The sequence below is a fragment of the Leptodactylus fuscus genome, chromosome 2, assembly GCF_031893055.1.
Source record: "Leptodactylus fuscus isolate aLepFus1 chromosome 2, aLepFus1.hap2, whole genome shotgun sequence".
Classification (NCBI taxonomy): domain Eukaryota; kingdom Metazoa; phylum Chordata; class Amphibia; order Anura; family Leptodactylidae; genus Leptodactylus; species Leptodactylus fuscus.
In genome coordinates, this window is record NC_134266.1 from 247038113 (window position 1) to 247061916 (window position 23804).

Sequence of the window (23804 nt, forward strand, 5' to 3'; positions counted from 1 at the left end):
GTGGTTCAGGATGTTGTCATCTCAGACCCTGAGGTTGTCAGCTGTTCTTGATGATACGCACTGCCCCATATGTTGTCAGCGGTTCAGGCTTTTGGTCTTTCTCTTACCCTGAGGTTGTCGGTGATTCAGGTTGTTGCTCTTTGCAGCCTTGTGGTTGTCAGCGGCTCAGTTTCTCTCTCTGGCACGCTGAGGTTGACGCTGATTCAGGTTGTTGTGGTATGTCACCCTGAGATTGTCAAATATTCAGATTGTGTCTCCCTCTGAGACTGTGTGGTAGATAGCAGAACAGGTTTTTACTCTCTCTAACTCTAAGGTTGTCAGCGATTGAGGCTGGCTGTAGTAGTCAGTGTATATGAGCCTGAGGTTGCCATTGGTGGAGGTTGTCAGTTTTTGTGACCATGAAGTTGGCATTAATTGAGATTTCTGGTCTCTTTGACACCAAGTTGATCAGCGGTTGATGTTGTCAGTCCTAGCGGTGGAGGTTGGTGGCTTCTCAGACCCTCAGGTGGTTGATGACAGAGCGAGGCTGAGATTGAAGTTGTTGGGTCTGTGATCTCTACAATGCTGAGGTTGTTGGTCTCTATGATATCAAGGTTGGAATTGAAGTTACATGTCTCTAGGATCTCTGTGAGGCTGGGGCTAGCATTGATTGAGGTTGTCAGTCTCAATCATCCTGGGGTTGGCCTTATTTGAGGTTGTCAGTCTCTATCCTGAGATTGGCATTGACTGAGGTTGTCAGTCCTTGTTATCTCTGAGCCTGAGGTTGTCAGACATTCTGGGTTATTTGCTGCTTAAGATGACTCAGTGTTTGTCTCCTGTTTTCCTACAGCAGTTCTGCTACATGTCCTTTGTGGTCTTTCTAGGGGTCACCTGTGTCATATTATCCCTTCTGTGGATGTTCTTCCCTCTGCCTGTAGTTGATCTTTGTCTCGTTGCTTGGGATAAGCAATGCTCCAGGGTGCACACAGAAGTCTCCGGTGTCTATAGAGCTGTTCAGTATGTGCTACATTCATGGCTTTAGCTAATAAAGAGGGGCTCTGATCTGCTGCCCCTTATAGAAGAGTACACGTCTTATGTGGAGTGACATCTTGCACAGCCTCCTTGTATATTACCACAAGCTGTGTGAGGCAGCCTGGTTACTATGGGCATGCTGTCAGACAGGTTGTATATTACACTGTCACATATGATGTGGCTGTCATGTTGATCGGCACTGCTGACAGCAAAGAAAGAGAAAAGCAACTTGACATCAGTCATCTCAGGCTTCTGATTTCTGGGTATGATACCACACTGTGTTAACACTTTGATTTTCTTTTGTTTTTTGCTATTTTTGTTAAAAATAATTATTACATGTCTACTGGATAGGTATTTCATGTGAGCTGAACCCCCCCCCCTGTGATTAGGAGGTGCAAGAATGGGGTGGCGATCGAGTAGGCATCAAAGTCAAAAAATGAATGACACTTCTTGTATTCACCACCTTGTGACTGGAGGAAATGGGGAATCGGGGTCTCCCGTTCTGTCAGTTCATTGCGGAGCTAGCAGTTGGACCCCCACTAGGGTTTATCACCACGGTAACTATACCTGCGGTTATGGTCATTCAGGTAGCATGAGTGAAAATCCACATTTTAATACCCCCAGTGCCACAACTACAGTACCTAGGAGGCAACCCCGTCATGTTCAGAGTTGCACAGAAATACATCCAGATGGCTTATCCTTAGGATAGACCCACGATGGCGAACCTATGGCACGCGTGCCAGAGGTGGCACTCAGAGCCCTCTCTATGGGCACCCATCTGTGGAACTGATTATGCTGTGTGGGCCAGTTTGCAGCCGAATACACTTTGTGGGGCTCACTGTGGAGCAAATTGTATTGTGTGGGGGCCACTGTGGGGCAGATTGTACTGTGTGGGGGCCACTGTGGAGCAGATTGTACTGTGTATCTGCCACTGTGGAGCAAATTGTACTGTGTGGGGGCCACTGTGGGGCAGATTGTACTGTGTGGGGGCCATTGTGGGGCAGATTGTACTGTGTGGGGGCCACTGTGGAGCAGATTGTACTGTGTGGGGGCCACTGTGGGGCAGATTGTACTGTGTGGGGGCCACTGTGGGGCAGATTGTACTGTGTATCGGCCACTGTGGAGGAAATTGTACTGTGTGGGGGCCACTGTGGGGCAGATTGTACTGTGTGGGGGCCACTGTGGGGCAGATTGTATTGTGTGGGGTCCCTTCACTATTTTTATCATAGTATCTGTTTTATAGCAGACAAGTGCAATTATTATTACAGACCGTACGTAACTGTCCACAATTGTGGATCCGCACAGTATTAAGGTTAAATTGCCATGTTGGCACTTTGTGATAAATTATTGGGTTTTGAGATGCAGTTTGGGCACTCGGGCTCTAAAAGGTTCGCCATCACTGGGATAGGCCGTCGGTATTCATTCTTGATCATCCCCTTTAACGCCCCTGAGCCCCTCTCCTCTGACTGCCTGCTCTAGTGGTTTGCTGAATGGACTCTAGAGTCCTCGCCCGGAGCCTGTGGGTATAGAGAGTTTAGGACCCTCCTCCTGGGCACGGGGGACATTAATACATGGATTTCTCTTCTAATAGAGCTTCAGCAACATATCGAATGCGACTGTCACGCTAGACATCAATTTTCCTACTTCCTTTTGCTGGAATCCAGTTTTTGGCAGAAATAATTTTTGAGAAACGCAGACGGCAAACGCGTCCCCATAAGGGGGTCCCAGTCCTGATGTCTGCTTTGACTGAAGTTAACCCCGAGCAGGTTGGATTCCATGTCTGATCTGATTGTCTCCCCTGGAGATAAGTGAGCCAGATGTGTCTGGCAGCCCTTCGTCTCCTCTGCCCTGCATGCTATCTGCACCGCCGGAGAGATTATCATCGCCTCTTATTAATGATACAATATTAATTTTTCATTGTTGCAACTGTATAAGCCGAAGCAAATTCAACACTTTAACAGTTTTTCCTCTGAACTTCCAGTCACATCAGGTTCAGATGATTTTGGCTACTGGAAATCTTTACAGTTGAGTATTTCTGGGGTCTCTAACCAGACACTTGTGTCTGAGATACAGCAAGTGCTGATAGTGTTGATCAATGGCTCACCGATGAATATACAGAAGTGGCAATGAGGAGATTCAATGTATGGCTGCTTTTTGTTTGTTTATTTCATTTATATCCTCTTATAGATTAGTAGATTTATTGGATTGACATAGGAATATTGATGGAAAAAGGAATCACTCTAGCGCCACCTCATCATTGTGAAGCAGTGTGCTGGTTCGGCTGGGTGAGAGGTTCTTGACACTGGCTCCTATGCTGGTCAAGGTGTGTAGCGCAAGAGACTATACATGCTCTAGAAATTCTGGGAAAGTTGTATGCAAATAAGTTCTCCTTGATGGTGAAAGGGAAAACTCACTCTAGCACCGTCACGGAGGACGAACAGCAGCACAAGTGTGAACGCCACCTTAGGCCGACGCCATACGAGTTGGAAACGCCGCAGGAGAACTCACAGCTTTTTACAGTAACTGCAAAGTGGATGGGATTCTTGCAAATCCCATGACCACTGTGTGGTATAAACCGCAGCATGGACACGCCGCGATTTTCAAAACTGCGCAGTTTTGGAAATTGCAGCATATTAGTTATATGTACGGAAACAGAAAGTCTGCAGAGGAAAACTTTGCCAAATTTCTGTTTAAAGCGCTGTGGGAAGAACCGCGCTGCATTGCCGCCGCCGGTTTTCCTGCAGCACTTTATAGCTTTGGGTCGTCCCCTGGGGCCTTAGATGGTTAAGTGTGCTATAGTGCCTGACTTATAACCCACTACCCTCTATCCGCGACTTTGTCTGTGGGTTGTTGGCATCAATGATCCGCCTATATTCAGCAAAATGCTGCCATCGATTGTTTGCCTGCTCCAGCATTTCGGCAGCTCTCAAGCTGTCTTGCTGCTGAACTTGTTCCTCACGCTGTGATTGTTCAGGCATCTCAGCAGCTCGCTGGGACGTCATATGAGTGTCTTGTTGGCGTTGATAATCCGCTTGCTCCGGCGTTTCGGCAGCTGTCAAGCTGGCCTGCCGCTGAACTCTCTCTGTGCCCTTGATTGTTCGGGAATCTCAGCAGCTCGCTGGGACGCCATATAATGAGCGTGTTGTTGGTGTCGATAATCCCCCTCAGCTCTGCATGAGGAGAACTCTGTGACTCTGGCTACCTTCATAGCTCTCGTTGTTTGCGACAAATTAGATTTTCTTTTTCACGGCATGTTTAAAATTGACAAACTGCCAATCTGGATGAAAGGTGTTTTTCCATTCAGTGTGTCAGCACTGCCTGGAGCAGATCAGATAATATGCAAATGCATGTACACAATGGACTGAGGGTTAGCTGAGTGTTTACACAAAGAGATAACAGCCCTGGCTTTATCAGAAGCTGAGATAAGCTGCTGCCTAGAGCTGCTTAATATAGTATGTGAACATAAATTCATAATAGTCATGAAGCCATGTAATTTACTGGGATAAAAGCCTATATTTTAATCGAGGTTACAATCTATGTATGTGCCATATTTCATTCCAATCCGTTCAGCCGTTTTTGCGTGATTGAGGAACAATATTATTAGTAGGAGGATTTTTGTTCCTCAGTCTGCGAGCAAGGGTGGTTCAGTACAAAGAGGGGTGGATTAAAATGCAGCAATACCAAAAAATGTACCGACATTTTGCTGCAAATTAAGCCAAGCAAAAAGTGAGGAAATGTTAGACTGAAGTGTTTAACATATTTCACCAAGATACTTTGAATTCATCATCTGCGGCAAGATTGAGAAAGACACATATTTGTCAGGGTCCTGCTGCTATACCTGTCTCCAATATAAAACAATGGGAGGCAGAATCTGGGTGGAATCTGTCACAAAATCAGCTGTAGATTGCGCAGTGTGAATGGGGCTCAAATTTCCACCTTAAAATTTTTTCTGCTCGACCAATATTTCCTTTGTGTGAACATACCCTTACCCCTCGTTCACATCTGTGTTTGTATTTCATCCCGGGGTGTCTGCATGGGGACGAACAGAATACCAAATGCAATTGCAAGCGCTGTGCAGTAAAAGCACACGGATCCCCATGGCAATTACCTGTGAGATTGGGGGAGGAGGAGGCAGAACGCTGCTCTGGATTCCCAGAGTGGGGGAGTTATGATGATTTGTGCAGGCAGCGCATGGCAAGCACACGGACCCCATTATAGTCTGAGGTCTGTGTGCTTTTACTGAACAGCGCTTGAAATTGCGTTTGGTATTCCGTTCGGGGGTCTCCATGCGGACTCCCCCTGACGGAAAACAAATGCAGATGTGAACGAGGGGTGATGTGAACCCGTCAATGGTTTGGCTACCAACTCCACAGCCCTGGTGATATACTGGGCACATGATGGTCTGTTCATGTTTAAAGAAGACCTGCAAATGTAAAATTCCACCTGACATAACAATTGTACTGTTACTCCTGCAAATGTATGAATAAATTGACAGGTAGGTGTTACCAGTTTGGGGGGGGGGGGTATCCTCGCATACTCTAACATTGTCCAAACAGTTCTGTACATTCACACCATTAAGATAAAGTGCGCGCTATTCATTGAAATCAATGGGTTAAAAAGCCTCCCATTGATTTCAATGTGTAGCGCCCGTGAGCTGCACACATTGAAGTGAATGTGATCTGGTTTGAGCGCTCACACTCTGACACATGTATACGAGTCTGAATGAGCGGCGCGTAACTCCGTGGGAACAGAACCAAAAGAGGTTTTCCAGGACTTGTCTATTGATGCCCTATCCTTGGGAGACACTCGGACACAGATCTATTAGTGGAAGAGGCCAAAGTGTATGGCTGAATACCGAGCACACCGCTGTCCATATTGTAGGAGCTGAGCTTGGTTTTGCAGCTTAGGCTCGGTTCACATCTGCATTTGGATTTCCGTTTGGGGAGTTCGCTTGGAGACCCCCGAACGGAAACCTATCCACATAAAAAAGCGGTTTCCTAAGAAAACCCGCCGACGCCATAGACTATAATGGGGTGCATGTGGTTTCCATGAAAAATGTGGAGAAAAAAATGCAGCTTGCAGGACTTTTCTCTCTGCATATTTTATGTGGATAGGGGAACGAAATGGCTTGAATACAGATGTGAACCAGGCCTTACATTGGGTTCACACCAGTGTTCGATCTCCATTCTCAGGTTTCCGTCTTCTGCATGCAGAAGAGGAAACCTGTCATGCTGAGTCTGGCTGTGAGCACCGGTGAGTGTTTTATGCTCTCCGCGGCGAAACCCTTTTTTTAAAACCGGACACAAAATACTGCATGTCCGACTCTGTGTCCGGTTTAAAAGAACTGGTTTCACCGCGGAGAGCATAAAACGCTCACCGCCGCTCACGGCCAGACACTTTTTTTGAAAGATGACAGCAGGTTTCCGTCTCCTGCCCTGTTTTGTGCAGGAAACGGAAACCTGCAGAACGGACTCCCGGGTGCAGATGTGAACGAGCCCTTAGTCACTTTCTCTTAAATTGGACTGATCTGCTTTTCTAACAAGTGACCAATGAACATACGTCATCGGCCTCCGGTTTTCAGACCGTAGCGATCAGATGTGGGTGACCTATCTTAAAGGGTGACAGTTTTTAGAAATCTTTTTAGTAAATGAACAGTTCATGGGAATGTAAGAAACCTTGTCATATGTCTTACGGGAGGACAATCTGCTGTAAATATTCCATGGCGTTCGCCGCCGCCCTGCTGATGGTGACTATTGGAGCCGCTCCAGTAATACCATTATATCAGAGGACTGTTGATCCATTTCCCTATTACATACAATTGCTTTGGAGATAGAGCTCCACTTTAATATCCTAGATTGAAGTTATGAATGATGGTAAATGAATGTGATGTTGCAGTATATTGCATATTACTTAGCAGTGTGCCCAGTGTCTTACATGATGCTTAGCTGAAATCCTCAGCGTCTTGTCATGACTTTATTTCTCGCTCATCCATGACTAACACCAATGGAAGATTCTTCCAGAACAGACGGCTTCTGAATAACCTGCTGATCTTGTGTGGGCAGTATCAACTTCGCTTATGGTTGTTGTCTTGAGATGTCTTGAGTCTTGGAGATGGATATTATACCTTTACTAAGACAGAGAAGTATTAGAAGGCTACTGTGTACTCCAGTATGGACGGCTTCCAACATCAAATGGTTACTGAAATGACAGCTATAAAGCAGAATTCTAGAGTCTACTATGTCATTATCTTGTGGCCGGGGCCTTAAAAGGTCCCCTCCCCCCAACATCAGCACAATGATACTGACAGGAGGGGTCACCACTCGTGCAAGGAGACAACCTGGAAGCAAGAAATAAGAGGCCATTCCTATTTCCAGCTTCAGTTCTTTCCTATCCATTGGGGACACTGTGGGAAGCCATTGTTATGGAAGCTATTCACACTGCCTGTGCTCTGCCTTTGCTCTGCCTTTGCTCTGCCTTGGCTCCGGCCGGGGGGCTCCAGGTTGCCTTTCAGCCCTAAGATCTTTGTTAGACTGCTTCTTAGGGTAAGTTCACACTGAGTTTTTTGGTCAGGATTTTGAGGCCGTATCCACCTCAAAATCCTGACCAAAAAGACGGCTCCCATTGAAATCAATGGGAGCCGGTTAGTTCTTTTTTTCGGGAGACGGAACAAACAAAGAAGCAACATGCTCATTCTTCAGGCAGATTCGTCTCACAGCATCCGCCTAAAGACACTCCCTCCTCCCGACTAAGCCCATTCATTGGGCCTAATCCTGAGTGGAGTGTGCGACTGGATGTTGATGCACTGCATCGGCATCCAGTCGCAGCTACCTGTATTTTGGTCCGGAACCTGATGCGGCCTCCACCTCAGGTTCTGGTCCAAAAAACCCTGTGTGAACTTACCCTAACAGTTTTGGGAATTAGAGGCTAGGCTACCATGTGCAGCATTGTAGGGCTGCTCCAACGCAAATACACATGTTGGGAAGCTAACCTGTCCTCTTCTATGGAAAGTTGATGGGGATGGCCACACCAGGAGGTTAACAGGCCACTGCACATGCCTTCCTACCGTGTTTCCCCGAAAATAAGACAGTGTCTTAGATTAAATTTTGGTCCTAAAGATATGATATGTCTTATTTTATTTTTGTGTGCTGCTGCCACCACCGCTGCGCTGAGATTTGCTTGCTGCGCAAAGACTGTATGAAGAAAAATATTGCAGCCGGCTGAACGCTGTGTGCTGTGCTCCGTGTGCACAGGAAAGCCGGCTGCTGCCTCTGCTGTGATACCGCACGTTGTATCCACTGTTTCTGCTGCTGTGGGATGAGCTGGGAGAGTGGACCCCCCGCCACATACAATGATTAGTGTATGTACAGCGGGCATCTCCCAGCTCATCCTACAGCAGCAGGAACGTATCCCAGCAGCGTCAGCAGCCGACAGCCGGCATGGAATATCGCGCACAGTGTGCTGCAATGTTTTTCTTCAAACTATCTGTGCACAGAAAGATTATTATTATTGGCATATGTCTTACTTTCAGGGGGTGCCTTATATTAGGCAATGCTACGAAACCTCTGCTATGTCTTACTTTCGGTGGATGACTTATTTTCGGGGAAACAGGGTATGTACCTATTTACAGGCAGGTGGCCATTGGGAAGTTGAATAGTATGGCTCTTTGGCTACTGTGTATGTGCAGGATTTATCCTGTTAAGACAAAAATCCTCCACTGAGGATTCAATATAAAAACCAGAACAACCCAGTGGAACCCATTATAGTCTATTGGACCCATAGGTGTCTGCAGGTAACTGTTTTTTTAGCGGATAGGCTCTTTGTCTTTCAGGTCCCCATGTGGAACCGAATAATAGAAAGACAAACACTGGATAAGGTCAAAGCCCTGTTTATGACTAATTGACCATTAATCCCAGGTAACTGTTGTTGTCCTAATTAATTAGGCTGAGTGCCAGGCGGTAAAGAAGTCACACCACTCTATATGTTGGTATTCTTCTCTCAGCTAAAATGTATACTGACGCACTTTTTATTGAAACCACAGAGTTAAATAGTAGCAGAGAAAGGAAGTGATACAATAACAACGTAAGTTTTCATATTCATTCCTGGTTGGTATGGGACATCTCAATCAAACAGAAAAAGTTTAAGCAGTGTCATGTATAGCCAGCTACTCCCGGTCCTGCGTGGTAGCCTGGGGGCGCTGTCTTCTGACAGCAAGTCAAGCATTTGTTTTTCTTGCACCCATCCTGGATACAGGCGCCATCTTATGATATAACATTATAGCAGTTTCAAGCATAAGCAACTATATCTAGCATTCAGCTTTAAAGGATAACAATGTTTTTCATACATTACATGATTATGAATCAAGCATGATACCATTGTCCCCACTATGTTGTTTTTTTTCCTGACTTTGTCCTGTTGCCTTTACCAGGGCTGGGAGATTATTTTTTTTTTAAATGTAGATTGTGAGCCCACAATGTACATTTTTTTTCCTATCAGTATGTCTTTTGTAGTATTGGAGGAAATCCACGCAAACACGGGCAGAACATACAAACTCCTTGCAGATGTTCCTGGCGGGATTTGAGGGCTGGGAGATTATGACCGAAATCAGAACCAGAATTAATTGAACCTTGATTATAATTAATGAATAATTTAGGGCACTCCTTTTTTATATATATATATATATATATATATATATATATATATATATATATTCCACACACCCTATGTAAATGCAATGCCAATAATTTTTTGTTTCGGTAATATCAGCAGTCCTGATTGGCTCGTGTACAGTTAGCGACACATCCTTTAGCCAATGGCATGGTGGCAAAATATCTGAAATAATGGATGTGAACAAGTTCCCAACCAATTGAGCAGACTTTGCCTCATAATCCACCTTCCAACTCTGCCAGTGGGAGTCAGGCAGATTTTTTTTCCTCTGGGCTATTTTTTATTTTTATTTTTCCTTTTTTTCCAGCACCTATTTTCAGGCGGGTTGAAATAAATGGGAGGCAGAAAAATCTGCTAAAAATTTTTTCAAAATGCCCTGAAAATTTTTTTCTTGCTTTCCGTTCCTTTTAGTGAAGTTTGTAAGAAAAAATCTGCCTGAAGATTGGTCATGATGACATAAAAAAAAATCAGGTAGAGGGAAAAATCTGCTCCAGACTCCCATTGAAATGAATGGAAGTGTTTGGAGGCTTTTTTTTTTTTAGGCAGGTTCCCCCATCAAAAACTGACTGCAAAAAAAAAATCGGTGTGAGCGTACCCTTTTGGTTCTTTTGCAATTAATAAGCCATTACTATGGTGAACTTGATGTAGTCTTCACCTTATGACCATTTTTAATTTTGTTCAAGCTTAGACTTCAGTCACATCAGAATATTTATGTTTTTGCATCTGTTGAGCAGATCCGTTTACAGATGTCAGTGTTTTTAAAATGTCAATTAAAAAAAGTTTTGTTTTTTTTGTCTGCCCAAAAGAACAGACAGATATGGACAGACATGATCACCTTTATCTCTATGTGATTGGATGACCATCTGTTTGCGTCTGTTTTTTGGATCTGATAAACAAATGTAAAAAAGCATGATCTGAACGGAGCCTTACCATCTTGTGTCGTATTGCATAGGTGCTTCTAACTTAAGTAAATTTATCTCCTTCTGCTTTGTGGCGCCGTTGGACTTGTCAAAGAGAAGCTGTTGTGAGACCTTTTGGTTTCTTAGAGAAAACAAAACAATTGTCTTAATAAAATCTGACAAAAGGAGCGAGTGTACTGAGAGTAAGGAAGAGAAGGAGGTGTGAAATTAAAAAAGAGCTGTCGCCTCTCCTGACACATCTCTTCTGGTAAGCAATTGTATTCCCCAGGAAATGACAATGCTGGAGAAACTTTAATACAGCTCTGAATTGTGCTATTCCTCTGTTATTCTTCCCGGAAATGTATGAATTTCACTATTCAAGGATTGTATCTCTCTCAGTTTATCATCAGGTGTTGAAGAACAGAAGGCCCCCTGCTCTCTGTCGTCCGGCCCCCTGCTCTCTGTCGTCCGGCCCCCTGCTCTCTGTCGTCCGGCCCCCTGCTCTCTGTCGTCCGGCCCCCTGCTCTCTGTCGTCCGGCCCCCTGCTCTCTGTCGTCCGGCCCCCTGCTCTCTGTCGTCCGGCCCCCTGCTCTCTGTCGTCCGGCCCCCTGCTCTCTGTCGTCCCTGATTTTTGAGGTTTCATGTGGCTAAAGAAACCTTTGCTTTCTGGCTTCTATGCTCCTCCCACATGTCATAGATTGGAGCTAGATGTCGTAACATTTGATCATTTACAGATATTAGCGACACCAGCTACTTCCTCCATGTGCATAACCGTAGGGCTTATCCTTCTTAGTGTTGTAATTTTAATGGTAAAGAGTATATATAATATATACCAACTTACCTAAGATGGTTATTAGCCACTAGTTAGGATATTTTTTTAATTGATGTTGGTTGACCAACGAGCAATGCTTAAGCTCCCACAGGATAAGGCAACCAAGTGTGCGTGCCAAGGGGGCGATTTCATAGTGGAGTGCCCTCTGGTGACATCCTAGTGTCATCCGTCCCCCACTGACTTCTGCTCCGTTTTGATGCCAGGATTAGGCTGGTCTTACACGGCCATAATGTAAGTCCACAAATGGTCCGCAGTTGAGGGTTTTCAATTGCGGACCATTTGCGGACACATTATATTCAGTGCGGCCCCTTACACCACCGGATGTTTTATCCGTGGTGTGCCGGGCCTCCGCACTGAATAGAGCAGGTCCATAAAGGCTGTGAATTCACGGCACTGCACGGACTCGCCCATAGAATTCTATGGGTGAGTGCGGCAGGACACGGGTGTCTGCAGTATCTATGTTGCTGATCATCTTGCGGACCGTAAAACCAATACGGTCGTGTAAGACCAGCCTTATAGGAACTGCTCTATAATCATCAGAACGGAAAGGACCATTGGACCCATATCGGAAGAACCTTGACCTGCACTCAGTCGTGTGTATGAGGCCTAAAGGATAAGTGTTTGACCGCTGGGGTCCCACCACCCATTACAAAAACAGTGGTCTCTGTGAATCCCATGCTGTATTGAGTGTGGTGGCGATTGTCCATAGTATCCAGTTTATCCTTGCCTACTAAAGGAAATCTGGCTCTGCTTTGGTAGGCTGCACTGATATTTTTGGCCTGCCAGGTTGAAACATTTCAATTCCTTCTCTTGTTTTTCCTGGAGACGTTCGCCACCACCTTCCTTCTTGAAATAACATGAGCTGAACATATAGGTTAATGGCTCTGATAAGAGGCAGCTAAACAACTTCCAGGGGTAATCTAATGTCTATGGCCGTCTTATGGGCCCGCTGTGTTTACTGCAGGCTGAAATCTTTATGGTTTCCCTTTTAAGGATGCAGTTTTTAATGTCGCCCTAAATGTGAAGCCATAAGAAAATGAATCCAGCTTTCAGCATATTGTCGGCCCTCTGTCTGTAATATCCCCGGAAAATCACTTCGAGGCCTTTCAATGCTGCGCTGCCTTTCATTTCTGCTCCCTGCTGCTTTTTATAGTTTACCCAAAATATTGTATTAGAGCTTTTTCACATAATTAAAAGCCTTGAAAAGGGGAGAGATGGCGGTAGTTTGGCCAGTTTCCTCGCTCAGAAGTAGATTGTATGTAGTTTGGACATAGGTCTGCATTTTAGGGTTCTGTGTCACGGCCACAAATCCCTGATCTCCTCTTGCATTTGTTGCAGATTTGGCTGCAGGTTTTTTTTTTTGTTTTTTTTTTAGCCAAAGCCAGGAGTGGATAGAGCAGAACAGAAAACTATAAGGTTGTGTTCACATGGGGGAATTCGCGTTGATTTTTGCCCCCGCATCTGGAGCAGATTCCTCCCGGAATCTGCCTCCCATTGTTACCAATGGCAGGCAGAGATGGCAGCAGGACGCGGAAAATAGAAGCGTCCTGTGCAATCTTCCCGCAGAGGAATTTCTCTTCATTTTCCACAATGTGAACATACCCTAAGAACGTCCTATATATTTCTCATTCCATTTGTAGCCACTTCCGTGTTTGGCTCAAAAAAACACAGCAAAATCTTCTACAAATAAAAGCACCTTTTCCGCAACGTGGGACCCCGGCCTTAAAGAGGACCTTTCACCTCCCGGGGCACATGCGGTTTTATATACCGCTAGATAGCCGATTCAGCGCACTATTGGCTTCCTCACAGTAGCACCTATAGCGCTATAACCTATATGCCCCCCCCCCTCAGTGTTCATCTATGGATGAGTACTATCGGGAGGGGAGGGGGGCGTTCCTCACCGCTCTCACAGTACAACGCTATAGGCGCTATTGTGAGGAAGGGCATTCCTGACTGTCAGAATCGATCTTCTGACAGTGAAGAGCTACGGTACCGGCACAGATAGCTTTTCACCTGGGGCACAGATCGTGAAAGCCGACAAAGCGCTGAATTCAGCGCAACGTTGACTTTCTAGTGGTGTATAAAACCGCATGTGCCCCTAGTGGTGAAGGGTCCTCTTTATCGGGGTATTTCACATCTTGCACTAAGGCCCCATTATTTTGCTGAAATGCAGTGTTTTTGGCTGCTGTAGAAAATTGCTGTTTTATAGCAATATATCAGCAAAGGGAATTAGATTTCATCTCATCTCATCAACATATTGCAGAAAAGAAAAGGCTGCTTTTTGGAAAATCACAGCAAGTCATTTTAACGTTTTCACTATAGATTTAATAGGGAAAGTAAAGACTCAGCGAAGCAAGCGTCAGAAAATGTGAAATATTTTTCAGCATTTTCCTACGAGACATTATCTTTGACCCCATGCCTTCTGTTATGTATTCACACCTATGGGGGCTTCTGATCCATTCTGTTCCGATGATGTGGAGAATAAGAACTGCTCTATAATCATACATGTCATCGGAACAGAATTAATCCAAAGCCCCCGTAAATGTGAACTCATATTGGAATGGTTTCTGATATTACTCCTAGTGTCATGCGAGCGTCTTCTGCTGCAAACTCGGCCACATCAGAAGCACATTTGGTCGAGTGTATGGGGCCATAGGCATTTATGGCAAACCCATACAAGATGCCATAAGAATGCAGTAGATGCAGCTTCCATCTTTGGCTTCATTTCTATCTTGCAAACAGAGGTATATTGAGCCTATCTTTTATTTTCATTGAATGGCGAGGTGGTTGCTCCCAGCGCTCTTCTGCATGTGTGAGAGTCGGAGAGTGTCTAACATACGTGTCTTACCTCCCCATTTCATGATAAGATGGTGGTGGTGGTGGTGGGGGGTCATCAGACTGTTATTCTTGAGTTAACTGTGGGTTTCACCTCTGTGTTCCGCACCTATCTGGTGTTTATGGCATGTCCTATGAATCCTACTAATATTATAAATGTGAAAGTTTGTGTGATTGGATGTTTGGTTATTTGTTCCTCAATCACTCCAAAAGGGCCGAATGGATTTGACTGAAATTTCACACATAGACTGGCACCCGGATTAGAACATAGGCGCCTCATAATCCCCGTATCTCACCGGGCTTCGCCACCTCAGGCAGAAAATTTAGGGTCGGTGTAGGCTATAGGACCTGAGATGACGTCATCTCAGGTCCTTGAGCCGTTCCCCGATTTGATTGTGCGATAGTGTGGACGGAGCTATACAGGCTGAAGCCGGGCACCGAGCAAACCGAAGAACATGGTGCCTCATGTGGTTGCAGGCGAGTACCGATCATGCTGCCTTCATTTGGGCCCGTGCGTGGTGTGGATCGGTAAGTACGCCGGGGCCACTGGTTGTGGGAAGGGGGTGTGTGAACTGGGCCAAACTTAACCAACAGCTGTGTACCTGTGACGCCCGCAACGGGTCTTGGATGCAGCACACTGACACATGTCGCCATGCATGGGCACAGCTGCTGCACAGTACAGTTGGGCCACCGTAGGCACACATCTACACGAGGCGCATGGGAGGCCCAGGGGCAGGAGTGTGGGGGATGATGGGAGGCCACGGAGGGGGGATGGAGGCGTGCAGAAAGGGGGGAGCAAGAGGGGCGCCCAAGGGCAGGCCAGGGCCAAAGTCACACAGTAGGTGAGTCGCGTGTAGGTGGGAGCCGTGGTCGACGTTGTGGGAAATGCTAGTATGCCATATAAACTTGAAATAGAAATACACATTACTATTACTATTTTTGATCTATAGTAAGTTCAGTTCTCTGTGACTCTGAATGTACCAGCAACAAAAAAATTTGTAAAATTTCTGCAGTTTTTTTCCCTGTGTATTTAATAGCCGTACTCAAATGTGTTACGCTTCGCTTGCTCATGTGGCCTGTGACTGAGTCTAGTGACGTCCGTGCACTTTGGCTTCTTTGCTTCTGCTTTCTGCTCGGCGTACTCCATTAGAGCCATGTTGGTATCTGGGCTGAGAAGGCTTCGGCGTCTGTTAAGTAGATTTGTCACATAAGGGTGTTAGGGCAAAGACCCCTTACGTATGCTGAAGTAGGTCTAATTTAAATATGCAAGCTTGGAGAAGTCACGGATACGCACACACAGTGTAGTGTATTAAGTGAGTTCTGATTTATTGTTACAGACAGGTAGTTTTATACAGACACATGCAGATTGGGACATAACTGGTCTTACAGGATTGGTCAAGGCCTAATGCAATATAGTCATTCTAGATGTGTATCTCCAGGCCTGGTGCCAGTCTGGGGGTTAACATTTCAATAGACATCCTGTATTCATATCCCCCCTTGGAGACAATTAGTGTTACCATTCTATTTCCTTATCACCTTAGGTGTTAGGGCTTCCCGTCTTTGATCTTTTATGTCCAACAATCCTATCAATGCCCATTCTCTTCCTGACTCTTTTTCTCTTTGTGTATTCACACAAATACACAACACATGGCCAGTTTAACCGGTTCCCAGAGGAAGAGACATCTCATCCCTGAGATGGAAAAATGGGATAGAGAGATATAACAGCATAAGCCCCCACCTTTTTATACTTAATTTTTCCAAAGATATCATTGTTCCCCCACAATTCCCCCATTAAGACATTTATTATTTTTCATATCAGATGAGTACGTTCACTTAGTTCCCTAAATGCCAGCCCTGCTGGATTCCCCATCTGATATTTTTTTTTTTATAAATGTCTACCACTTATATCTATCTTTATCATAACATCTATTAAAACATATCAAAATTAACTTGAAAAAACAATATATAAACAATATGACCATGGCAATTTGTACAATGATTTGTAATATCCCCGTTATCCATCCACCTATTCCCTTGAACCAATTAACAGGATTCAGAAAAGAAAAAGTGTCGGACCACCAGCTATCTTCATTTTTCCCCACCTCCTTCTCATATTCTTCCCTTAATTTGTATATATTCTCTAATTCTTGTTTTCCTTTGATATTACCTTCTGGATCGATATAATGGCAACAGGTAGGTCCCACCACCTGACACATCCCACCCTGGGCCGCAGTAACATAATCTAGTACCAGGGTGTGTTGGTTGGTGACTATGATCAGCTTGTTTTGTACTGCTATGGTGGTGTTAAGTACGCCTAATATACCCCATATTTGATCATCTAAGTAATCGGTGGCTTCTACTAGCTTATCCCAGGTTTGCGTTATCATTGGATAAACAAGGACTGTACTGACTATTTTGTTTCCTGTACTCATTTGGACCAGGTGTGGTCTACCACTTTTCCTAGGGGTGTTATCAGCTGCTCTCTTGTACAGAGTATGCGTAGGTATGGCTTTTGCATTTAGTCTATCAACTATAAAGGTGGCAGGAGTAAGTCTTACTATTGTACATGTACCTTTCACCCCCACTGGTAACCACTTGTATGCATTGTTGCCACATGCCCAATACATCTGAGGAGGTAGAGCAAAGAAGGCTGAGTGTTGGGTAATAAGTTTGTGCACAAGATCCACAAAGCTGGATACATTTTTTAACATACACCAAGATGGTTGTTTACCCAGGGCCCCACAATATCCAAAATCTCGATTTCCACAAACAAAGTTGAGGTTCTTTTTCCTATAAAACCTTTCTTCAATTGTCTCATTTACACATTCTATATTCCCGGGTATCTCCTTACATGTGTGATTATTCCCTTCTATGAATAGATGAGCATATTCCCAGGAGGTGTTGTGTAATGTTCTTTCTATGACCCAAGGTGTCCAAAAATCCCCTCTCTTTTTCCCATCATCAGCAAAACTTATCTGTAGTCGGGCTTTGGGAATTTCTCCTAACCGATTAACAGTGGATTTCTTTTGGGTAACCCATCTATCTCCATTATACGTCACATATTGGATATTCTCATTATCCCCAGTAAGGTTACCTTGCCACCATGGGTAATCTGTCCACCCCACTATTGGAATCCCCACAGTAACATTTGCCCACAATTTCCACACTGATTCTTTCATATTGTGGGTGTGATCCATACAACCAGACCAGTCGATCAGTTCTTCCATGGGGACAGGCACAACTATGAACGGTAGACTGGAGGAGGAAATGGGTGAGTGAGTGCATATCCAACAATTTTTGAGGGCCTTATTGAACCCTTCTACCATTATAAGATGATGTCTGACAAATTTATTGTCAACTTCTCTAGGTCCCTGAAGAGATTTCCAGGCTCCACTGATTGTGAGTCCTTTTAGAAAGCATAAAACAAGTAATGTCCATCTCTTCATTCCTGCCGTGGTTCAGGAACCTTTTTACATGGGAGGTTGGCACCTGCATTTCCCTTACCACTTTGGTCCGTTCATCTGAAAGATGTTTGGTACCTTGGCTCAGACAATGACCTAAGAACACCACCTTTTGCTTACAAAATTGCAGCTTGTCTTTACTGGCCTTACACCCGTTCTGGTAGAGGAAACACAGCAGGCTTATGGTCGCGGCTTCACATGTCTGTTTATCTGGGGCACAAAGAAGAAGATCGTCAACATATTGCAACAATACAACATCATCAGAGGGAGGGTCCCAGGCATTCATGATCAGTGTGAGACACCTTGTGAACTGACTGGACTATTTTGTGCCCCCTGTGGCAGGACTGTCCAAGTGTATTGTTTGCCTCTAAAAGTGAAGGCAAATAGGTATTGGCAATCGGGGTGCAGGGGCACACTGAAATAAGCATTACAGAGATCCACAACACTATAATACGTGGTCCCTGTAGGAATTGCAGACAGTAAAGTATGAGGGTTGGGCACTACCGGGGTCTCTAGCAAGGTGACTTTGTTCAACTCTCTTAGGTCATGGACCATGCGGTAAGTATCTGGTTCACCCTTTTTGCCCTTCTTTTTAACAGGGAACAGTGGTGTGTTGGCCACTGATGTACATTCTTTTAGAGCCTTAGCTTTTAGCAATTCTACAATAGTTGTGGCTATAGCATCCTCTTGGGCATGTGTCAGCGGGTACTGTTTGATTCTAGGTGGCTGGGCTCCTGCTTTCGAGTTCACCATAACAGGAGGAACATCTAACTTGCCCAAATCCGTTTTACTTATTGCCCACAGACCTTCTGGAACCTTAGACAATAACACACTTTCTTCCTCATTGAGGGTGAATACTGAATGTGGAGTATTCACTGCTGCAGATACTAAACAAAGTATCTCGTGATTGGTATGTGTGGTTTGTACATAAGCTTCACCAGAGGGGTGCAGCATGATGTTACAACCCAGTACTCCCATCACATCAGTACCTAGAATATTGTCTGAGGTTTTGGAGACAAGGAATCTAGTCAAAATCCTGCTCCCCTGAAAGGAAGTTTCTATGGGCTTTGTCTGGTAAAACGGGGTAGGGGGACCTGATACTCCCTGAACCATCTGGCTCTCACCAGACAAGGGTAAATCAAAATGAGTAACAATGTCTTTGCTGACACAAGATTTAGTTGCCCCAGTGTCTATGAGGAACGGCACCTCCTTTCCATTAATCAATACAGGTTGGAAAATTTGTATACCTCTTTCTGCTGAAGATAAGAGGGATACTGGGGCTGGAGAGCCTGACCTTCATTGTGAGTTGTCCTGACTCTGAGTAGGGGCAGGTGCTCTATAATTGTCCCTTTGGTTTGGGCACAAACAATCTCTCGCCAGATGTCCCGGTTTTCTACAATTAAAACATATTTGAATGCCCCTCTGCCCTTGTTGTCTATGGCGGGTGCCCTGTCGGCCTTGATTCCTTGGATTTCCCGGGTTTATGGTACCAGAATTGGTGTAATTTTTTACTGGAGCGACTGCCTTTCTCTCTCTCTCATCTACAGCAAACCCAACAGCCTTGGCATACAAATCATCTGGGTTTGTGCGTCTCCAATCTGGGGTGCAGCCTCTGATCTTTTCGGCCATATTTGGTCCGATTCCTTGCATGAATGCTTCAGCAATCATGGTGTTTTTCAAAGCATTAGGGGCCTGGTCCCACCCAGAGTCTACTACCTTAGTCAGTAGTCTGCCATAATACGCTTCAATAGACTCTCCCTTTTCCCTTCTACAAGTAGTTAAAGCAGTGCGTCTGGTTTCTGCTTGTTTGTCACACCATAATTGTAATCTATCTAAGAACTCGTCCCCGCTCCCAGTGGTTTCTGTACTGCCGGGCTGATGTCTACCAAACTGGGCAGTAAGATTGATGGTTCCCATCAGTCCCTCAGTACATTTGACCTGTAGAAGGGCCATTAGATCCTTCCAGCTAGCTTTATAATTCATCTGGATCATTTTCATTTTCCTAAGAAAGGCACTGGGCTCTAGCTGAGGGTCTGGTAACTGTTGGCAAAGGGCCAATTGTTCACTGGGGGTCCAGGGTCGCCATTCAACTGTGGTAGTAGTGATGTTTTGACTACCTGTCTCCCCCCCCTCCTCTTTGCGGAGTTCGGGATGCCCCTTCTTTTGAATTATTTTCAATCTCAGTCTCTGTCTCTCCATGGGGGTCCTGGACACCCAAGGTTCTTTTTGTCTGGGACCTTGTCAACACTGGGTACAAGTGTTGTGTTGGCTCTGGTGAAGGTGGAAGGGCCTCATCATCGGGTGGTTGTAACATTTTTACTTGTTGTACGTGGGGGCGATGAGCTCCACACGCCAGACAAGTTTCTCTGTAGTAAAGATTTTGCTGACTACAAACCCTACAAGTCCATCCCTCTGGACCTCCATATGGTGGGGGTGCAGAGGGTGGATTTTGCCGTCCTTTTTTATTTAAAATCACGGCGGAGGGTAAAGCATATAGTACAACCTTCTTATTACCCGATTTCTGAGGCCAGTCCCCCTTCTCTGCCCTGTTACTACTTTCAATCAAAGCATATATCCCTCTTTGTAACTTATGCTCCCGTATCTGTCCTGCATGATCTAATCTCCATTGGTCCCAAAATCTACTATCAAACAGTCCTGTCTTGGGGACACCTGCTCTTTTAAAAATTGTTTTTATTTCGGCAGCAACCTCTTTTCCTTCTCCCATCTCTATTAGTTCATATGGGGTGTACCATATCTTAGAGGATCCCTTCCCCATTTTTCGCTGATGGCCAAATCTGCTGAGAGCTTCCCACCCCTCTAGGGCAATTAAGACAATAAAGGATCACACAGATCTCTCTGGGGGTCACCCAGATCCCCCAAACTTCACACAGATTTCACACAGATCTTTCTGGGGGTCACACAGATTCCCCAAACTTCACACAGATTTCACACAGATCTCTCTTAATGGGAACTCTCAACAGTCACTACTCTGTTTTCACTGAACTAATCTCTAATGTGCAAAATTCTGGTGTAGTGCTCAGGATAAAACCTCATTCGGTTTCCATAGACTCAACTTTCTGTCTATGTCCCTTTACATAAACACACCTGAATCTTTGCACGTACTTGCGCGGATTCTACTCAGTCCTTAGTGCTACTACTCGGGTCTCATTCGACCCTGACCGTCCAGGCACGGCTGGAGGCTAGTGTTCCAAAACAAGGACTTTTCAATCACTCAGTACTTTTCTATGGATTAAGGATAGAGACTGACTCTCCCTCCTGTACCGCCTTATACACTTTATAACAGATGTATCAATCAAATGACAGCATGGACAGTATACAAAGAATGAGGTATAACATTTCCCAACCCCGCTACAACAACATACGTTTTTTTTTTTTTTTTTGTTCTTCCGAGCTATATAAAAATGGTATCGATTGTTATAAAACGATATGCAACACTAACCTTACACATGAACACACAGGATCCGGGACATGTGGGAGCTCAGATTACTTATATGGTAAAACAAAGGCTTACCTACAGCGCTGTTTTATTCATCTGAGGTCCTCCGGGCCCGTCTCCTTAGTCGGTTGATGGATGGGTTGGTATTCTATTGGTTGCACATCAAACGATCATCGATGCCCCACGTTGGGCGCCAATTTGTGTTAGGGCAAAGACCTCTTACGTATGCTGAAGTAGGTCTAATTTAAATATGCAAGCTTGGAGAAGTCACGGATACGCACACACAGTGTAGTGTATTAAGTGAGTTCTGATTTATTGTTACAGACAGGTAGTTTTATACAGACACATGCAGATTGGGACATAACTGGTCTTACAGGATTGGTCAAGGCCTAATGCAATATAGTCATTCTAGATGTGTATCTCCAGGCCTGGTGCCAGTCTGGGGGTTAACATTTCAATAGACATCCTGTATTCATATCCCCCCTTGGAGACAATTAGTGTTACCATTCTATTTCCTTATCACCTTAGGTGTTAGGGCTTCCCGTCTTTGATCTTTTATGTCCAACAATCCTATCAATGCCCATTCTCTTCCTGACTCTTTTTCTCTTTGTGTATTCACACAAATACACAACACATGGCCAGTTTAACCGGTTCCCAGAGGAAGAGACATCTCATCCCTGAGATGGAAAAATGGGATAGAGAGATATAACAGCATAAGCCCCCACCTTTTTATACTTAATTTTTCCAAAGATATCATTGTTCCCCCACAAGGGCTTATTCACATATTAGTGTGGTTTTTTAAAACAGATCTTTTCAGGGGGTTCATACCGCTCGTCTAAGCACAGTCTAAAAATGCTCCAGATTTATTCTCCCCTTATTTTTCTCCTACCCCCATAACCAGAACCCTTTTCAGGCGAGGAAGTGTATAAAAATATTGGTCTATCCGGCCCCAACAGCTTTATTTATACTGATGAGCTAACAACAGTATCTGAGCCCCTGGACCCCGCCTCAATCTGATGATGCAGATGTTTCCAGATACTGCAGAGGGGTCTGGAAGCAACCTTCCTCCTATTTGTTTAATAAGCACAAGGGGCGCACCTATTGCTTGAATAGGATCAGAGCTGTTTGGGCACTTTGAGGCAGCTCGGTGCAGGTGATGGATCAGGGCCCCCCTTTTACTGATCATCTTCATCTATTTCCATCTTTCAGTAGGTTGCTCTTCACATATTTTGGTGCAATTGAAATTTTTTTTCTCTAGCCCCCACCATTCCTGAGCTATTAGTTGCAACACTAAATTTTTGAATTAGGCTCTCAACTGTCAGGTGGAGGGTCCCAGGCTACCTGTGCCTAATAGTAGAGAGGCTAATTCTCGTATTGGGTAACGGCTGGACAATTAATCAGAAATAACTGAAACTGGACATCAATCAGGATGACCAATGTGATTTTTTTTTTCATTTCGGTTCAGTTTTTACAATGTTTGCAAGGTTTTACCTGTAGTTTCGTTCGCACCAAACACGTCTGAATCGGAACTACTTTTATTATACTCTGAAGTGCCCTCAGATGCCAGAGTGTAATAAGCGAAGGCCAAGAAGTGGTGATCAAACATAAACCCCCCCCTAAAAACAAAGTATTGTTCACCTTTCCTGAGCTCTGTTGCGACTCTTTGCTGTCTTCTGGCTGACATCAGGGTCAGCACTGATTGCTATGTGTGATATATATACCGTATATACTCGAGTATAAGCCGACCCAAATATGAATCGAGTATAAGCCGAGGGGGGAAATGCAGCAGCTACTGGAAAATTTCAAAAATTAAAATGGTCGGAGTGTTTGGGTGCAGTAGATGCTGGGGAAGGGGAGGGGGTGTTTTGGTTGTCTGTCTGCCCCCTCCCTGAGCTTGAGGACTGTTTTTTTTTCTTTTTTTTCCCCCCACTTGGGATTCAGCCTGGCTGAATATAGGGTATCTGCAGTGCTCCTATTAACCCCTTCCCAACGGAACAGGAGCACTTCAGATCCCCTATATTCAGTAGACTGAGCACTGTCAGACACAGGATACCTAATGTGTTTGTGTTTCACAGTCATTTTCTACTTTTATATGTATTCTAGGGAAAGGAGGGATTTACAACTTTTATTTACTTCATTTTATTTATTTTTTTTATAGCCTCTTTTTTCCCCCACTATTTTATGGGAGATTCTACACATTACTATTGCGGCTGGTCATAGACTCGAGTATAAGCCGAGGGGGGCTTTTTCAGCACAAAAACTGTGCTAAATATATATATATATATATATATATATATATATATATATATATACACACACACACTCACCGGCCACTTTATTAGGTACACCTGTCCAACTGCTCGTTAACACTTAATTTCTAATCAGCCAATCACATGGCGGCAACTCAGTGCATTTAGGCATGTAGACATGGTCAAGACAATCTCCTGCAGTTCAAACCGAGCATCAGTATGGGGAAGAAAGGTGATTTGAGTGCCTTTGAACGTGGCATGGTTGTTGGTGCCAGAAGGGCTGGTCTGAGTATTTCAGAAACTGCTGATCTACTGGGATTTTCACGCACAACCATCTCTAGGGTTTACAGAGAATGGTCCGAAAAAGAAAAAACATCCAGTGAGCGGCAGTTCTGT

General features: G+C 44.7%; 2 protein-coding genes across 2 annotated transcripts in view; one reads left to right on the forward strand and one right to left on the reverse strand.

Annotated features, from left to right (window-relative positions):
- Positions 1-23804, forward strand: part of B3GLCT (beta 3-glucosyltransferase) — a 334604-nt gene that overhangs the window by 493 nt on the left and 310307 nt on the right. The window lies entirely within an intron of this gene.
- LOC142196208 (uncharacterized) lies at positions 411-17687 on the reverse strand. The gene is made up of 4 exons (XM_075266426.1): positions 16192-17687; positions 15285-15428; positions 10606-10716; positions 411-639 (listed from the first exon to the last, which is right to left on the reverse strand). Exons 1-4 carry the CDS (start codon positions 17685-17687, stop codon positions 411-413), a joined length of 1980 nt encoding a protein of 659 aa, XP_075122527.1.